Source organism: Salminus brasiliensis, chromosome 8, assembly GCF_030463535.1.
Source record: "Salminus brasiliensis chromosome 8, fSalBra1.hap2, whole genome shotgun sequence".
NCBI classification, from domain to species: domain Eukaryota; kingdom Metazoa; phylum Chordata; class Actinopteri; order Characiformes; family Bryconidae; genus Salminus; species Salminus brasiliensis.
In genome coordinates, this window is record NC_132885.1 from 7,921,728 (window position 1) to 7,934,915 (window position 13,188).

General features: G+C 40.7%; 1 protein-coding gene across 1 annotated transcript in view; it reads right to left on the minus strand.

The window, feature by feature from the left end:
* Positions 1-517: 517 nt before the first annotated feature.
* The window catches only part of LOC140560867 (poliovirus receptor homolog), a 33,578-nt gene continuing 20,907 nt past the window's right edge, over positions 518-13,188 (minus strand). The window contains exon 8 of the mRNA XM_072685489.1: positions 518-3,743. Within this exon, the coding sequence (XP_072541590.1) occupies positions 3,739-3,743 (5 nt within the window). The 3' untranslated portion in view covers positions 518-3,738. The remainder of the gene's footprint in view (positions 3,744-13,188) is intronic.

Below are 13,188 nucleotides of genomic sequence, written 5' to 3' on the forward strand. Positions count from 1 at the left end.
AGGGAGAATGGTGTCTCTGTCATTGCCACTCCAGGCTGCGGTGGAGCTGCAGGACACCTCTTGCCAGAATCACAGAAACGCTGTGTAACCCTCTAATATTACTGTACCACCTCAGTCCACATGCTTCTTTCATTTCTGATACTGGTACAGCTGTCCACAAGGAGGCATTCACAGTGTGATTTGTATTTACGACAGTGGTGGAAAAGTGAATTACACTCCCATCCTGTAGGGGGAGCCCAGGAGCAAACAAATAACCAATTCTCACATAATTCTGCTTCAAGGCAAGTTTTGTTTGACTAAACAATTAACCAACTAGCCAATTAGATTTTTGTAGGCCCATGTAGTGAGTGCTAGGAGTCTCTTATTGGTATGGCATGGTATGGTTGCCTAGCTGTAGAATCAAACCTTAGTGTGCAGTGGAGAAGGTGGCAATAAGCCTGTCACAGTAATAATATGATCAACTTATCATACAACATACGATCACACACTTGTACAGATTGGCACACAATCAATTCAATTCAATTCAATTCAATTTTATTTATATAGCTTTTTACAACAGATGTTGTCACAAAGCAGCTTTACAGAGATCCGGGTCCGAGCCTCTTTTAAGCAAGCTAGTGCCAAGAGTGGCAAGGAAAAACTCCCTCGGGTCGAGAGGAAGAAACCTTAAGAGGAACCAAAGGATTAAAAATGGAAACCCATCCTCCTTTGGTCATGTGAACCATGGATTAACTGCCAAAGTTTAACTGTAATAGTGTGGAATACAGCTTTACTACTGCTGTAGTCTTTCACACTGTTCAAGCCATACATCTTACATTTGTAACTCCTATTCCAACACAAGACAAATAGAGACTGCTTTCACCCTGTGACATGTGTTTGTTACATCCATTGTAAAACCAGCATCACTAAAGGGTTCCAGACCACCATGTGCACTGTGCCTGACCTCATGCGCAGTTGCAGAAACGCTGTGTTGGATTTCACTGTTTCAAAAGAAAACATGCTGTCTGTTTGTCAGTTTTGTACCATACCAGACTCAAACTCAGCCAAAGCTGCTGTAAGATATGTAAAACTAACGAGCCTCTGGCCTTACAATGACCTTGAAATGACAATATCATCATTTATTGAGACATAAAATAGTTCCTGTGAAAGGCCTAGGTGGCACATAAATCTCTCTCTTGCAATAATGACACAAAATGTGTTGTTTTGGCTTCCAGTCAGTACCATTTTCCAGAATACTGCAGAAACTGAGCCGTTCCGAGTGTAAAATGCATGTATATCAAACATTGACACACTGAAATAACTAAAGAAACATGATTTGAGTCACAGTCTGTTGATTTCAGTAGCAGTGCAAAACAACAGTTACAAAAGACCCCTTTAACCAAAGACACACTGAACTGCAGAGCCCAAGTTCAGATTTCCGGTAAAGAACAAAGCTTTATGTTTGCAGATCTACATTTGTTATACATAATTAAGGCACAAACACTGTAAATCAGGTGATAATATGATACTAATCATGATGATAACGATATACTAATATGCCACTGGGTATAACCCTTCGCCCAATGTTTCTGTACCATACAACACTGTTAACAATCCAATGACTTACAGATTAGAATAAAAGATTTCCCAATTTTTCATACTGAACACACACACCCATACACATAGACAGATAGACCCCCCCGCCCCCCCGACCCACCCACTGAGGCTAATGCATTCTGCACTGGAACACTTGGCACCATTACGGTCCTCTCCTGACGCCCACTGCTGCATCAGCTGATGCCATCGCCTGCACGCTGCTGCTCACACAGCAAGAGCACAAAGACCTGACCTGTCTACAAACACTATGCCTCACACACACACTTGACGCAATGACGCAAAAACAGAATCAGTGTTTCAACAGCTTCATAATCTCGCTAAGCTCCTTTCACACTCTTTCACTTTCACACACACTTAAAGGTGCTCTAAAAGGGAGACAAGTGTTTATCTTAGCAGAGCTGAATAATGAGAGTTCATTTACATGGAAGTGACAAACCGTGAACCTCCAACACTGCTGTCTCTTTCAGAAGCAAAACATAAGTAAGTAAAACAGAGCTGTAAAATGACCCAACTCCAAAACCTTCACATCAGTCCGGACTCTTTATATTTACAGCTCCAAAATGAACAAACACAGCCCACTAGAGAAAGCCTCTCGAGGCTAAATGCAAAAGTTACTTTGGGGGAATATGAAGGTGAGGCAAAAAAGGCTACAAATGCTAGCCGAGCAGGTGAAACACTGCTTGGAGAAAGAGCCAAAAACAAGACAAGATCCCAATGAGAGCCTAGGTGCTAGGCTAAAAGCTAGCCCTACCAGACCCTACTATAATCTTTTTAACTGGCTAACCGTACACAGTGCTGAGTGGACACCAAGAGGATCTAGAGAGGACAGCAACACTCTCCAGTAAGACTCTAAATAATTACAAAACAAAAATGGCATTAATTGCAATTCTTAATACAGGTCTAAAATAATGCTAGGTTAGACCAGGCTAGGCATCTACCATGAAATGTCACGGTGGCGTAAACCGGGCAGTAGAAGCAGAGCTTATCACTGTTTCATCAAATCCTCTGTAAAAGGAAAACCAGGATGTTTGTTTCAGCCTGAGGCAAAATAACAGGGTGGTAAATAGTCTTATAAAACTGAATCTGAGGATTTTTACCCAACCAAAGTCACATACTTACTACTTAAGCACCAAACAATGACTTAAACACTCATTAAATGTATTCTATGGCACAGTTAAGTTACATTTCTGATCAGCAAGGTTTAACATATTTGATTCTGAACATGACAACCGCAACAAGCCCTGTTTACGAGAGCCACAGCTCCATTTATTTGTGCATGCATCCTGTTTCATGTTGCAAGTGATGAAGAAAAGTTAGCAATTTACAACCATTTTTTACAGACAGCTGATGTTCCTATTTACAATGTTTGTGATACTACACTATTTATAAATCAGAATATATGGTTACAGGACAGATTTGCCACCAAAACAGCTATTTTATTTAGTCTTATACCAGCAACTTTCTGGAATAGCCCTGGGTCACGTATATAATGAACCCAGTAAAGGGAACTGTTTGGGGGAAAGAACGTGTGTGTTTAAGTGTGTGTGTGTGTGTGTGTGCGTGTTAAGTGCTATCATAAGTCAAATCTAAGTGAACACAAAGCCCTGGGTATACTATACAAAATACTACAAAAAATAGATTGCTTAATATTAAAATATTATATCTATTATATAAAATATGATTATTAGATAGATATCATCACTGTCATACAAGAACATTGTGTCTCCATTTTTGCAGGTTTTCATGTTTTGACAAAAAAGTGAGTCTGGCATTTGTTTGTTACATTGTGTCAAAGTTTCAAGATGAATGGATCAATAGACTTTTGTAATTTTGGAGATGCATGCATTTTTGTGTGACAGTAACAAAAGTATATATTAAACTTACAGATCCTATTAGTTTTTTGAAACTACAATTAAGCTCCACTATATAACAATATAGTGCAGAATGTTGTTTTTTGTCTCCGGACAGTGTGTGGTTTAGAAGACAAGCCAAATGAACTTGGCTGGTCATATTGAGGAGTATCACTGCTGAGTGCATGGCTCTGCAGGATGAGGCAGGGTCTCTGTGCTCTCAACATTCTCTCTGGTTTAGAGCTGAAGCTCATCGTTGTCTTCTTCAGGAACCTCATGTGGTTGGCGTGCTTCAGTCTGTAAATACATACACACAGAGAGGTTTCATCATTATTAAGGTCTTAATAACCTGTGTATCTTATACAAACATGGTCCTTAAAGGAGAACAAAAGGCCAACCATGGAACTAAATTGACTAGACTGAGGCAGGAACCAATAGAACATCTAACAATGAGCATTTATTTATATACATGAGGATGTATATATAACACATAAGACCTGACATTGACCGAATAAATCAAAAGGCTTCTTATACAGAAACAAACAGGCAACACCTGACAGGGATAAAAAGGGTGGCATAGGAAGAGAAAAGGTACACCCGCTCCCATGTCTGTGTTACCTTCTGGCTCTCTCCTTTTCATTAGGCTGTTATAGTCAGACCTGCTGGAGTCGTCAGACACACTCTGATACTGCTCAACATTCTCTGCTCTCTATAAAATCCTCACAGAACTAACTCTATTTACCTTCTCAGAGTAAATGGTCACCCAGCCCGACCTGCTGGAAGATTGCCTGCTGAGGTCCCCGCTACCTGCGTCAGACAATCTGCCTCCTACCAGTCCAACCAGCATGCCCCGTCCCCACCACCACCCATGTCAGACCAGTGGCACACCCTCCTACCACTGCTACCTGCCTAATGACCATGTTAAAACCTAAATGGACTCTATTTAAAAGAAATGGCCACTACTAATATTAGCACTATTAACTATCATTACTCTGGCCATCACTGCCATGACTACGTTTAAGTTCTACTACACCATGATTATTATATTATAATTCTGATCAGAGCAGTTAAACAGTATAGATGGTTTGTTAACCAAAACTCTGAGGGAGTTTTTCTTTGCCACTGTCGCCATTGGCTTGCTCACTGGGGGTCTTGGATCTTTCCTGTCTTATGTTATTTCTTTTTTCTGTATTTTCCTTATTACTCATTATGTTAAGCTGCTTTGTGACAACAACAGTTGTAAAAAGCGCTATACTAGTAAATTTAACTTTGACTTTGACTTTAAAAACTAAGCAAAAGGTGGGACAAAAGCGGAGAGACTAGGACAAATGGGCACATGGCTACGTAAACAAACAGACGAGAGCACACTGGTACCTACTCAACCACTTCCGGCTGTCTCTGGTGTTGACTTGGTGACCACATCTTGTGTTTATGCATGTTGTTGCCAGTACTGGCTGATGAGGACAGCACTAAGTACATGCATACAGGCAAAAACATTCATGAAATCCGATCTGGCCATTTACAATTATGTTGCGTGCGGAAATCTGGTGTGTTTCTCAAATTGCTCTGGATTTGACACGATTGCTGTCTGTCGCATTGCGATGTACAAATCTGTCGCATTGCATCTGTACAAATCTGATTCTAATGAGAATTCAAATCACTTTCAAATGGGGTTTGATTCCACTTTGCAAATATTTGGATTGCATGATTTCTTGGCTGTCTAGATCAAAAACTATCCAAATCAAGCCAAATATCAGATTTGGGCTGGGAGTCTGAATATAGCCAAAGTGACTTAAATCAGATTTGAAAAGCTCAGGTTTAACATGTCCATGCAGCCCTAAAAAAAATCAGATCTGTGTCACATTAAGGTAAAAAATCAGTTTTGAGTCACTTCAGCCTGGTGTAAAAGGTGTAAAGGGGTTCTGCAGTTAAATCGAGCAGAATTGCATCGAATTCCACTACTGTAATCAGTCCTGTTTGTTGGAACAAACACCTGCCATCAGATCAACCCTTTGCAAGTAAGACTGTGGTGGTTGGAAGGAGTCGATGAAAAGGATAAAAATAAAAGTAAATAAAAGCAGCCAGTGAGTGATTTCTTGTTTCACGCATTCACAAACCACACATGATAAGAAACTGGTTTGATCTACTCCGTGGGGGTGCATTTAGTGCAGGAGGTCTTACTATGTATAAACCACAACCTGTCTCTCCTCTCCGTAATTTCCTGTTTCAACAGCCCCCGCTGGACGCCCACCCCAGCACATACAAGAACCACATCCAGTACATTTAAACACAGGCCATGTTATCATCCAGAAACAACCCTTCCAGCTTTATTTGAACAGGAACAGCGAGAAAGTGCTGGAGTTTGTGTAATTAGTCTGTGGGTGTGTCAGAGCAGGCCTAGTACTACAGACTAGAAATACCATTCAGACAGGAAAAACACTTAGTTGGCAGAGACCACCAGGTGGAACAACGATCAGTGTTGGGGGTATTTGGGGCAAAGAGCATGGAGGCAACCACTTCCCTGATAAACCATGCCAAGAGCTTTGTGGTTAGATCAATTCTGCCTTTTCCTGTAAACTCACCACTTTGAAAATACATGTTCATTGGACAGCAACAATATATTAAACAATAGAGCAAGGGAACAGTCGGGTCTTGAAGGTGATGATGTTTTAAAAGCAGGAAAAATGGTCAAGCATAAGAATCTGAGCCACTTTGACAAGAACCAGGCTGTGATGGCTAGACAACTGAGTCAGAACACCTCCAAAACATCAGGCAGGTCTTTCCCAGTACACAATAATCGATACTTACCAAAAGTGGTCCAAGAAAGAACAACCAATGAACTGTCGAAGGAGTCATGGGCACCTTAGGCTCATTGATGTTATCTATGGAGGCCCCATCTCCCAAAATACAGGACTTAAAGCGTCTGCTGCTAACACTTTGGTGCCAGATACCACAGGACATCTTCAGAGGTCTTGTGGAGTCTGTGCTAATGTTATGGATAATGATTCTACTAAATTGGATTAGGACTGTAAGTAGATGTTCTTTTGTCATTTTTGTGTCCAGTGTATTTTTATAGACTGCAGCAAGTCATATTGTGTCCTAAACCACACTGGGAGGTCTGTGTGGCATTACTCAAGAGCTAGATGTGGTTAAGAGGGTAGGGAGAAGTGTGTAGGTAGAAAAGATAGCAAAGATTTTACTGAAGAAGTGTGGGTGGTTTTGAATTTCCAGATATCAAGTGGTGGCAGATTGTTTCCAAAGTAGTAAATGAAAGTACACTCAAGAGGATCATCTAGATGTTTCTTAGCGAATCAGAGACAAGCATTTCTATTTTTCTTGGTTAGCAGTGGTTTCCGCAGCTCTACTCTTCCATGGGTTTCATTTTTGCCCAGTATTTTTGTCATCGGTAAATCATTAGCTGAGACAAGAGAGGCTTGCAGTTCTTTAGATGTTGTTCTTTTGGTATTTGTCACTAAATGACTTGCTCCACAAGAGATTTTGGGAGGATGTCCATTCTTGGGAAGACTGTTGTTCCAAACTTTCTCAGTTTGGACAGTTTTGTAAAACTTTGGATTGTAGTTGTGAAACCCCTAAAGCCTTGGAAATGGCTCTGTAACCTTTTCAGTCTAATAAACATTCCCAGCCTTTCTTTCTGAGGTCTTCAGGAATCTCTGTTCTCTGTAATCATTTCTATTTAAAGTGGCATTTATTCAGTGTGGATTTACATTACTTTGTACATCACCTACTTGCAAAATCAAGGCTCACTAAACAGGTCTTGGTTGAATTAATAAATTTGTTTTCAAATCAGTCAGAACTCCTGAACACAGAACACCATAATACATCTAACCACACGTCCTCTGGTATCTGGCACCTCATGTGCCCATGACCTGGTTGCTGGTTCACAGGCAGTACCTTTCTTGGACTGCTTTTTGTAGTTACCGTCCACTGCATAACAGAAAAACCACACAAAACCCCCTCACTTCACCTGTTAGTGGTGGTGCTAATGTTATGCCTGATCAGTGTAATATATATATATATATATATATATATATATATATATATATATATATATATATATATATATATATATATATATATATAAGAAAGGTTTAGATGTTGCACTTTGAAGTGGGTCCTTCAGCATGCAGGGTAGCTGTGGTGGTGTCTTTGCTGAAGGGCTGTGTGGTCTCTGTGTGAACGTTCCCCTGCCCTATATTACATAGATTTCCCAGAAGCCCCTTTGGGTCAACTGTGACCTCTATGATGGAGGATTACATATACATTTGTGCACTGAAACACACACACACACACACACACACACACACACTTACAATTTTCAGTTTTGTCTCATAAAGCTGCATGAATAACAAAATGCCCATGTCATTAGTCATGTAAAGTGCATTGGGTCCTCACAAAGAGTTAAATACATGTGCACATATGTAACTACAGGAAAGGGAGATGGGGCGACCATAGATTACATTGGCAGGAAATGGCTGGAGAAAGCACTCACTCCCAGCCCTTAAGAGCCAATTGTGGAACTTCTCATCTCTGTGAGCTCTAAAAACACACCAGTTAACATATTAAAAGAAAACATTACCTAAAGTAGAGTCTCGCTGGATCTCTTGTGAAATTAAGAGGTTTGTCAATTTCAAAGGCTCTGAATGTTATCGCTGGCCTCAGAAACACCTTGGAAAGGCCTGTTAGATTAATAATGTTCTTACAATAGGAGAGCAGTGGAGGAATTTCTGCCCACTCTTAATAGACCTGCTTCAGCTCAATGTGCTTCAGTGTGTCTTCCTAGGCCTTTGAGCATTAAGTGTGTTTTTCAGGTCCTGCAATGACATTTAAATATATTTACACACAACTGGGTTTAAGGCCAGGATTTTACCAGGCCAATTAAAAAAATAATTAAATAAAATTTCTTGTTTTTTAACTATTGTGAGGTTGACTTGCTTGTGTGCTTTAGATCATTGTCTTGTTGCATGACCCAACTCCTGAAGAAATCTCTGACTCAGAGCAGAACATCACCATGTTTTACAGTAGGTATGAAATAACAGACATAACGGAGCCTGTGTTAGCCAAAAAGTTTAACTTAAGATTCATCAGTGCTTAATGCAGAGAATTCAGTGTTTCCTAACAAACCTCACTCAAGTATTTATATGCTTCTTGGTTAGCAATGGTTTTCAGTGCACTGCATGGATTCCAGTCTTGCCAAGTGTTTTCCGAAGGTTGAACACTGACCCAAGCAGAGACAAGACAGGCCTGCAGTTTTTGGCTCTTTGATATTGCACCCTGTTCTTCAAGAGATTTTTGGAGGGTGTCCATTCCTGGGAAGACTATATATACTTTACACAAATAATTACTAATCCGCAACTACATGCGAACTGGCAGAGCTGTTCCTAAGTTATGATAGTGGGGGAAGAATGCCAGGAACCTCTGGTGGTTCCGAGTAGTTTAAGGAGGTTAACTAAACATAATGTAAAATGGGCACAAATTGGGTACAAAAAAAAACATCCTACAGGGACATGGCTATTGTAACAGGTATCTTTGTCCTGCCCTTGTGTCCTTTTTCCTTTCTGGTCTTCGTCTCAATTTTGCCCTCTGTTTATATTTGTTTCTTGTCTCCGGCCTATAGCCCCACTTTGTCATTAGTGTTCCCACCTGTGCCTCCTCTGTGGCCCCACCCTCTTGTTGGTCTCAGGTGTTGCTTGTTGGTCTTTGTATAAGTAGTTCATTTGTTCCAGTGTTTGTTTACCTGTTCATGGCAGTTCACAGTTTGTTGGCATGGCCTGTCCGTCTGTCTCTCTGTCTGTCTAGTGGGTTGGTTCCTGTGTTTTTGCCTCTATGATTAGTTTCCCAGTGTTTGTTCAGGTCTCCACTTTCTTTTGTTTCAGTTTTCCTTGTTTTGTTTTGTGTTTATTAAAGTACCTGCATTTACGTCTGCCTCCACCTTCAAGCTCCATATCCATGACAGCTATGTGGTTTTAAGCACTGATTATTAAAAGTAGGGTGTTGACACCTGCTGCTTTGTCACTGAATGGGCGATCAAGATGAAAATAGAGGAGAAAAAAGTGCTGTTTATGAATGAGTAAGAGAATATCTGCAAAACTATAAAACCTGATGGCATTAGCCAGTGAACTGTGAGGAATTGCCACAGGGTTTGTTTGTGCATTATCTAAATTCTTTTCTTGAACTTTCTGGCACATTGTAATATTTTCCTGCATTACAGAAAAAGTGCCTTGGCTTGATCCTGCTCCCTGTCACACAAGCCCAGTCAAAAACACATCTGTGGTGGGAACCACAAACCACAGTGGCTGGCAGTTAGTCTGGCATTTATCAGTAATAGCAGTTTCAGTTTTTGCACGAACTATCTGTGGTATCTGTAGAATTTGCCAGAGCTGTTTTGCCAGGCTTTTACATTTTAAAGCCGCGATTATTCACAGTGAAAAAGTTTTTACACTATCTATCTGTGACCCACCCGTTACATTGTGTGAACACTTCCTGATAAAGGGACCAATAGAGATTATCTAAAGGTGCTTAAAATCAAATCTCACTGCACTGATGTTCATTAAAGACTCCCTTTCTCTATAAAACCAGCATTATGGGATAAGAGGTTTTTCATATCACAAGTTCATATCACACAGCTAAATCAAATAAGGCAACTCAAATTACCCTGGGCAAATGTTTCCCAGAAGCCTCTTATGGGTAAACCCATAAGTGGAAAAAGATGTTTCAGTGTGAAGTAATCATGGCTTTAATATTTTCAGGTCTACATTTGGCTTTATGGGATTTTACATCACTTTATTTACATAGACAATGTGAATAACCCCAGTGCTGGGTTTTACCCTACATAGTACCAGGGTTGAGAAAGCGTCTGTGAAGTCCAGTGTAGTTCCCCAGCTGAGACTGACAACTTCTAATCACTGTCCCACTGAAAGAGTACATGAAACTGCTCAAAACGTCAGAGCGTCTGAAATGAAAATCTGAGCGTCAGTCAAAAATGATGGGAACACTCCGACCATGGCTGGTGTGTTTTGGGAAAATGTGATGTGGCTGAGCTGGTGCTGCTCACCCACCTTCCTGCTTCTTTTACAGCAAAAACAGCAGCCATGTTTCCAACCGGGGGCAGAGCGCCACCCTCGTGCTGAAGCTTAGCCAGAAACTCCAACAGCTCAGCCACCCAGCAGTGACACGTGAGTTCAAACCAAACTGTGAGAACGTAGTTCTTCTGCTTTTCTCAGAAGTCTTAAAGGTGCTCTAGAATGAAAAACTGTATTGTCCTTGTTGGTAGATAGAAGTAACATAACTGTAGACCTTAAAGACTGTTGTTTCTCCTTCAAGAGCAAAAACCATGTCACTAAAACTGAACTATAAAACTGGCCAAAACTGTTGCATAAAATCCGAAAACTGTTGCATAACACTCTTGAATCATTAGGTTTATACCCCAAAAATTAACATATACCCAGCTAAGCCTTTTGAAGCTACATGCAACAGCTACTTCAGAAGAATATGGAGGCGAGGCTTAAAAGGCTAAAAGCTAATGCTAGACGAACTGAAGCAGACACTGATGCTGTTATCCAGCACTAGGGCACCCCTGGAACTGCTTAAAGCTAATATTAGCCGTCCAACGGAGACATCAATGCTGTTATCCAGACCAAGGGCAAGTCTGGAGCTGCTTAAAGCTAATATTAGCCATCTGAAGCAGACATTGATGCTTTTAACCAGGGCAGGGACACCTCTGGAGCCTATAAAGGCCTAAAACCAATACCAGGGCTCCTTTCAGGTAGCTAATAGCACACCATGCCGACTGGACACCAAGAGAACCCAGAAAAAGACAGCAACACTTTTGGGTATGACAGGGAAATCGGAAACAGTTAAAATATATTGATAATATATATATGATATAAAAAATATATTTATTGTATAATATTTAATTTTGTATAAACATATTTTATTTGGTCAAGTATAAGCTAAGCACAGTTAGGCTGTGGTGGTAGGTGTGACGATGGGCCTTCAAAAATAGCAATAAATTCCAGCATCTTTTTTTCAGTTTCTTTTCACATTTGGTCTTTCTGGGATTAAGTGATTAGACTACAATTAAACAACTGCAGCTCTAGTACAGTACTTCACCAGTTGCTGCTATGTTAATGTTTTAAGAATTGTGTCTTTTATTCATTTCAACCGACACACCTGAAGCATGTACATTCTAAAGATCATTATTTTTTTCAGTATAGATACTGGAAATCATATCAATGCCCTCTCTAGTAGTAAGGTTTTGTGAACAACTAACCAGCCATTGTGTTTGCGTTGCTTAGATTGCTTAGATTTTTCTCTCTCACACACACACACAGTTATTTAAGGAATAGCAGTAATGAGATTTGACTCCAGGCACATCTTCATCTTACTTCCCAAATCCACAGTGAAAATTACATTTCACAGAAGCATTACAGCAAACCGATGCCAAGCACACACACACACACACACACACACACACACACACACACACACACACACACACACAGACACACACACACACACACACACACAAGCTCTTACTGACCAGCATGAGGACATGAGGCCAGCTGTGTAGAATCTGTTAAATCTCAGTCTCTGGCCTACAGCATTACACTACATTCATCACACTGCAGTGATGGAGTTATTTACTAGTTTCCCAAAAGCCAATTTTCAGTCATACAGGCTTTAAGCATCCAGTGATGAATTTTTTTACAGTAAAAAATTAATGAACCCAATGGTGTTAACTCCTGCTTGAACAATCTTGGACCACTTGGACTAATGCAGACTTCAGTATATGGGATCTACCACATATATGCACACTGTCAGACTTTCATATATACACACATACATTTGTAATGTGTATTTCAAGAGATCTAAAAAACAGCAGCTGAGTAGCAGAGGTAAGATAAGTAAGAGATACAATGGAATAAAAACAGAAAGGGTTGAGTATAGGAATGTTAATAGGCAGCATCTCTTCATACATACCATCAGTGTTCACCAACCCACCCAACTCGACACGCACACCTCCTTGTTCTGGAGGTTGGCGGGTCTATTAGGGTGGGCAGGTGAACACTGATGGCGTTCTCTGCAGGTCTGATGATGCCTTGCATTTTGTGAATGTTGTGTTTGGTGGAAGAACTGCACCAGACTGTGATGAAGGCGGTGCTGATCAACTCAACAATGGCTGTGTAGATCTGAATCAGCAGTTCGTGAGTCTGTTTGAACTTCTTCAGCTGGGACATGAAGTGTATCCTCTGGTGGGCTTTCTATGTGACGGATTTAATGTTGATTTCCCACTACAGGTGACTGTAGTTGCCAGAAAGCTGAAGGATTTTACACCCTTCACAGTCTTGTCAAGGATGGGAGACATCTTCTAAAGTCTGAAGTCATCTCCAGTCTTTGGAACATGTTCAGCTCCATGTTGTTGTGACTGCTCTAGATGAACAGCTGTTCAGCCAACTGTCTGAAAGCAGACTTGTCAATATCTTGGATAAGGCCAATGACTGGTGTCTGCAAAGTAAGGATTTTGACAGAGGGGTCCATGGAGGTGTAGTTATTGGTGTACAGAGCGAACAGCAGTGGGGAGAGCACACATCCTTGTTGGGTGCCAGTACTGACTGTTCAAGTGCCACAAGCTTCTCTCTGCTTCTGAGGAAACTGGTGATCCACTGTTTTTTGTAGAGTAGTTCTGAAATGATGATGAATCAATAAGCTTAAATCATGGATT